Source organism: Rutidosis leptorrhynchoides, chromosome 1, assembly GCF_046630445.1.
Source record: "Rutidosis leptorrhynchoides isolate AG116_Rl617_1_P2 chromosome 1, CSIRO_AGI_Rlap_v1, whole genome shotgun sequence".
In the NCBI taxonomy this organism is placed as follows: Eukaryota; Viridiplantae; Streptophyta; class Magnoliopsida; order Asterales; family Asteraceae; genus Rutidosis; species Rutidosis leptorrhynchoides.
The window spans coordinates 35,255,646-35,262,331 of record NC_092333.1 but is presented as its reverse complement, the minus strand read 5'-3'; the positions used below and the strand labels follow the sequence as shown (position 1 = coordinate 35,262,331).

General features: G+C 36.9%; 1 protein-coding gene across 1 annotated transcript; it reads left to right on the top strand.

Annotated features, from left to right (window-relative positions):
- The first annotated feature begins 3,060 nt into the window (after nucleotides 1–3,060).
- Nucleotides 3,061–5,891, top strand: LOC139858191 (disease resistance-like protein DSC1). Its single transcript, XM_071847072.1, has 3 exons — nucleotides 3,061–3,735; nucleotides 3,815–4,138; nucleotides 4,215–5,891. Exons 1-3 carry the CDS (start codon nucleotides 3,061–3,063, stop codon nucleotides 5,757–5,759), a joined length of 2,544 nt encoding a protein of 847 aa, XP_071703173.1. The 3' UTR covers nucleotides 5,760–5,891.
- The last annotated feature ends 795 nt before the right edge of the window (nucleotides 5,892–6,686 follow it).

Below are 6,686 nucleotides of genomic sequence, written 5' to 3'. Positions count from 1 at the left end.
CCGCTTATGCTAAAGACAGCCTCGGTTTGTTCAAACCAACGAGTAAGCACAACCGGTCCCCCGGTTCCATCATAAGTGTGAGGTTTGCACCCCATGAAAGCTTTGTAGGAGCACCCTTCGCTAGAGTTACCGGCTCCTTAGTTATTGTTGTTGTGGTTGGTGTTATTGTTGTTGTTAGACGAGTGACCGGCCATGGCCGCATCCACGGCGGTGGCTATCATGCGTTGTAAGGCTTGTTCGGGAGTTTCATTGCGTCGTACACGGCGAGGAGCCATTGTTCCTTCAAAACAAAAGAATACCGTTGGTTAGTATTCTAAATAATACTAACCGTGATATGGGATAAAGATAGAGAGAAAATTATCCTTGACCCGCCTTAAATTCTTTATGTCATAATGTCGGAATGTTCATATGAGTCACCGTAATATAATCCCGGAAATTATATTACCCTGATTCATATGTGCATTCGACATCATTTCATATAGTCAAGGTGGCGTGTCAATCAAATTAGACAACGTGAGATTAAGATGATCTAAGAGTAGATATGAGTAGAAGCGTTCGAGTATAAATGCACAAGTAGTCAAGTAATTCCTACTTCAAGTCTATATGCCGGTTGTAGTCTAGACTCACCAATGTACCCTATGACTCGGGGTTGACACCAATGAACTCTAAATCCCTACAACCAAAGCTCTGATACCACTTGTAGCGACCCCGACAAATCGTCAAATGACGGCGTCATCTACGTATGGTCCCGTTACATGGTCGTAAGTCTTTATAACAAAGTTTGACCGAAAAGTATGTCGCATTCATTTCATAAATAAGGGTGTTTCAAAGTTTACAAAAGTAGTTTCCATAACAAGTACATAACAATGTTTAAAGTTTGTATGAAACACGTGCGACACAATTAAAAGTAGTCAAAAAGACGCTCCACGTATGCAAGTATACTCGACATCCAATGCAAGTATCAAAAAGTATGAGCGGAAGCATATATCACCTAAGTTCAAGGACCTGAGAAAAACATAGAGAATCTGTCAACGAAAACGTTGGTGAAATCATAGGTTTAAATAAGTAAGTGAGTAAAAGTAAGTTGAACCACAAGATTTGCAACAACGATAAAGTCATAGTACATTCTAAAAGTTAATATTCACGAGCACTCAATTATCAAAGCTTAACATTCCGTCCGTTGAACCCCGTAATAATATTGTTAGAACATACACTGTTTCCCGAAAATATATTTCACCCGTAGACGGTAGCGAACCGTCCGAAGTGAGGGTTTGTCAAACCCATATGGCCATATAACATAAGTTCTCGCTTACACCATCTGATGTAACTAATGATAATCGAATTGAGGATTTGTGTTCAAACTCGTATGTAGAATGTTTGTTTTCCCTGTACTTGTGTTCACGTAGTTTAAAAGAACGTTTATGTTTTCTCATCCCAAAAGTAAGTTCAAAAAGAGTAAAAGTGGGACTATGATCTCACCTTGTATGCACGAACCAAAAAGTACTTCGACAAGTAACGTGTGCAAAGAACAATGCTAGTCTTGACCTAAACAAATAGGTTGTATCAATAACGATAGTCACGAAGGGTCAAAGATGTTCAATTAGTCCTATGGCTCGTTACGACTCGATTATATTAACATGTGAATCAACTAGTCAAGTTTCATGCAAGTTACAAGTAAATAATCATGTTAGAAAGGTTGCATAAGTATTTGGTTAAGTTTGACAAAAAGTCAAACTTGGTCGAATCAAAGTCAACGGAAAAGTCAACATGTTCGGGTCGGGTCTCGGACAAATTTTCTATGCTAGTTATTCATATATAAGCATGTTAAAACAAGTTGCAAGTGAATTGGAGGTCTAGAACATCCCAAACATTTTTCGTCAAATGACAACCCAAACAGCCAGTTTTAGTACAATGGGACGGCGTCCCAAATGGCTAGACGGCGTCCCAAAATGAAGGGTGGGACGGCGTCCTGATATCCTAGACGGCGTCCAGGTTCAAAAGGTGGGACGGCGTCCCCAGTATCTGGACGGCGTCCTGATCGGTTTCCAGGCCCTGTTTGCTGTATTTCCTAAGTGCACGAACCAAAACACAAACCAACACATTTCATGACACGCAAACAATCAAGATATGTATCTTATATCATCGGAAAGGTAATTTGACAAGGAACATAACTAAGCACTTTTCATTAATCAAAATTCCACTTACAACTACCAAAAACCGCCATCAATGTTCCTCATTCAATGCATACAAGTCATAAATGCCATTTAATGATTCGGTAACCAAATTACATGAACAATATGCCGTTTCGAAGGTAATTAAGCATACAACACAACCTAACACTTACAACTAACATTCCATGTCATTCAAATCATTAAAAGTCCATTTTAAGTTCATGAAACCTTAACCTAAATTCACCAAATTTCATAATCAAGTTTAGGAGGTTTCATTAATCAAACTATACATCATAATGAAGCTAGTAACACTAGAAACACAATTAAAACATGAACTCTTAGCATCAAACAACATATGAACACTCAAATTTCAAGATTAAGCATGTCATCTTTCAATATGAACTAGTTACATCAAAATATCAAAAACGAGCATACAAATCACATAAACAAACTAGACTCGAGCCATAGACACTAATTAACAACCTTATAACTTAAAAATCTCAAGAACACAAGAATTAGTGATTTTAGAAAGTTACCTAAAATTGATGAAATCGGTATGGAAACGAAGAGGAGATCACGAGGAGTTCAAATATGCAATTTGTTTTGATCGAATCCTTCTTGAACGAATTTGGATGATGATTGAAGGTTTGAGGGTTTTGAGAGAAAAGGTGAAGTAGTAAAATGAAAGAGATGAATGAATGGATGAGAATAAGGGTTGACTCTTTGACCTAGTCAAATGTTTCAACCTTTGGCAAGTTTGGTCCCTCAACTTTAAACCGGGTGCGGGAATTACCTAAACGAGATAATTCAACGCATATTAACGGGATGTGTTATAAACATATAACGGAACTTAAATAGTTAAACGGAAAAATAAACGGAAAAAGGCGGGATGTTACATCGGGAGCAGTTAGAAGCACTAGCAGGTTCACCTAATTGGTTTTCCCCTGGAAGTTTGATTATTTTCACCAGTAAAGACAAACAGTTGCTAAGATCTCATAGAGTAGATTATATCTATGACGTGGACTTTCTCGATGATGATGAATCTTTAGAGCTCTTTGTTCTTTATGCCTTTAAGAAAAAGCCCATTACTAGTGACTTTGAAAAACTTACTATAAAAATTGTGGAATATGTAAACGGTCACCCTCTAGCTCTCAAAGTTTTGGGTTGTTTTTTGTATGAAAAAACTGTGGGTGAATGGGTCAGCGAACTGGATAGGCTCAAATTACATCCCAATGACGAAATACAAAGAGTGCTTCGTAGAAGCTACGATGACCTAAACCTTCATCAACAAAAAATCTTGCTTGATATTGCATGTTCGTTCGTTGGGTACAACCGAGATTTTGCAGCAAGTGTTCTAGACAGCTGTAACTTTTTTGCGGATACAAATATCAGAGTACTAGTTGATAAGTCCTTGATCACAATATCTAGCGATATGTCACTTCAAATGCATGACTTAATTCAAGCTATGGCAAGGGGTATTGTTCGTGAAGAATCTACTATGCATGGGAAGCAAAGCAGGTTGTGGATTTCATCTGAGTTTTACCATGTTATGAGTGGAAATGAGGTAAGAGGTGGCATATGATTAATTTTTCAAACATTCTTATACTTTTATTAATAAATTACATGTTCTTGCTTGTATGCAGATACCACTAGAATCTGTTGAAGTTGTAGATCTTATGTTAGACATATCTACTAAAAAGGTTCACATAAATGCTAAAGCTTTTGCACATATGAAGAAAATGCGCATCTTGAAAATTTGTCATACGATAAATTCTAGACAGAGCTTTGCATTAACAAACCTCAATGTGAAATTCTCTGGAAGTTTAGAGTTTTTGTCGAATGAGCTAAGGTTGCTTTATTGGTATGGATTCCCTTTTAGGTTATTACCTTCAAGTTTCTATCCGAAAAACATTGTTGCCATCGACTTGTCTTACAGCAACATAAAACATCTTTGGACAACACCTAATGTAGGTATTTACCTTTTCAGACTTATTTTCCATTTGACTCCTAACGATCTTAAGAACTTTCTTCACTTGGTTTCAGTGTTTTTTAAGGTTGAAAGTAATGAAGCTGCGTCAGTGTCGTATGCTCACAAGTACCCCCGACTTCACCAAAATTACAAATTTGGAAGAGCTGAATCTTGAAGGCTGTATGAACTTGAGTAAACTTCACCCATCGGTGGGAATGCTCAAGAAGCTTGTTGTGCTGGATATGGAAGACTGTAAAAGCCTCACGAACTTTCCTTCCAAAATGGAAACGAAATCTCTTAAAGTTCTAAATCTGTCGGGGTGCTTAAAAGTAGATAAATTTCCTGAAATCTTGGGCAGTATCAAGACCTTAGTGCATCTTCACATTAATAAAACTGCCATAACGGAACTTCCTGCTTTTGTATACTCTATGAAAAACCTTGAATCAGTTTCGTTTGGTCAATGTGTGAGGACTCCATTTACATGGTGGGATTTAATTTGTCAACCTATTCATTTACCAAGCAGACAACTCCCCAAAAGTTTAGTAATGTCTTCATTGGTTGGTTTAAATTTGTTAAAGAGATTGGATCTAATCAACTGCAATATCTCAGAAGTGCTCGATAGCATCGGAGGTTTATCACATCTAAAAGAACTAAGCTTATGTGAGAATAGTTTTACTAGATTGCCTACAAGTTTAAGTCAACTTTCTCTTCTGAAACGTCTATTTCTACATGGTTGCAAGAATCTAGAAGTGCTTCCTGAACTTCCGCTTGATATTAAAGTTCTTAATGTAAGTCGGTGCACATCCTTGCGTGAACTATTAGAACCTCCCCATGGGCTTTTTGCAAGTGATGGCAGTACATCTTTGCGCAAACTACCGGAACGGGTCAATCTTGGTCGCGTGTTTTTTTCCTGCATTTTCATGGGATTTCCAAAATCATATAAAAATCTTATCGTTCAAGAAAGCCAGGGGTCTATAACATCAAATGGCTCTAGAAACCAGCTTTTTTCTTTGCTTCATTATCTGTCTCTTCAAATTTACATAAGTGATGTCTTCCGAGCTCAAGGAGATCACATCTTTCCTAAGAAGTTGCAGATCTTATATCATGGAAATTGCATTCCACAATGGTTTACAAATCAAAGTAAGGAAAATAGTATAAAGGTTGATTTACCTTCTGATTGGTGCTACTCTAAGGTAATCGGATATGCAATTTGTGTTGTTTTCAAACCCAAAAAGTATGTCATTAATTGTGAATGCTTGTACCAAGGCAACATAGAATACTCTGTGAGCAACTTTGATGGGGCAGTGTTAAATAGTTACTGTTTTCTACAGGCGTGTCCCCCTCTCGGGGCTGAGTTGAAAGGAAAATGTGAGTCAGATATGATATGGTTTTGTTATACTGCCAATAATTGGAGATTAAAGGTAGCAGAGAAGTTTGTTACTTTTTCATTCATAAACCATGATAATGTTGAGGTGAAGGAGTACGGCGTAAGATTTGTTTATGATGAAGATATAAAGAAAGGAATTGACTTGAGTATGATTCAAGATATCCCAACTCCAACAAAAGATGGGGGCTACTTTATGCTAGAAAACCCTATGTTTACACGTCTGGCTTGGTAGTGCGATTAAAAGACAGTACTATAATATATTTCTTGATTGGTTTTTTGACTTTTTGTACATTGAATAGGAAAATATTTCTCTACTATCGTTCTGTGTAATTGTGGTACTGGCATATTAGTAACTGTTATCTATACTGTAATATATTTGAACTAAGCCTTCAAATTGTAGGCTTACTGATGATACAGGTCATCCAACTTATAGGAAACAAATTGACGCACATTCATGCATTGGATAGTTTTATTAGTTTGCATCTCGTTGCAGGAACTGGGGAAACTGTTAATCCTCCAAAATGACTTTTAATCGGTATTTTGGAGTTATCGATGCCAGAAGTTGGCTAAGAATCCTAAAAACATGATATTTGTGTTGTTGCTTCAGGTTCTCTCTACTTATCTCTAAATTTCTTGTATCTACCATCTTTCTTTTATGTTTGAACATTTGTGCAATGTGATTTAAGTACGTATGTAAAATATGTTCTCTACTTAAGGGGTCAGATTATTTGAAGATATAATAACTCAGTACGTGTAGTATTGTCTCGAAACAGAATTCCACAGCATTTTATAGTTAAGGTGGAATCTTCTCCAGGTTGGCTCATGATTGTCAAAATAAGATGCAGTAGTTAGCCCAAAAATTGAAACAAAAACAAAAAACATAGACAATGGAGTAATCAAGAAGGAAACCAAAGAAGCTGATGTCTAAGCCGTTGATATGTATGAGCATAAAAACTGCAGCCAACGAGTCATGCTGCCTTTAACCAATTCCAGGCCTATCAACTGGATTTACATCAAACGATCATTTGATATCCACTCGAAACTTCTTTCTAATTTATTTATTTTTTTAATATCCACTCGAAACTTCTTAGTTGAATCTCGTTAGAAACATAGGAGTGGTAAGCTTGTTTTTCCCGAATGCTGCTAAGTTCCGATTCTT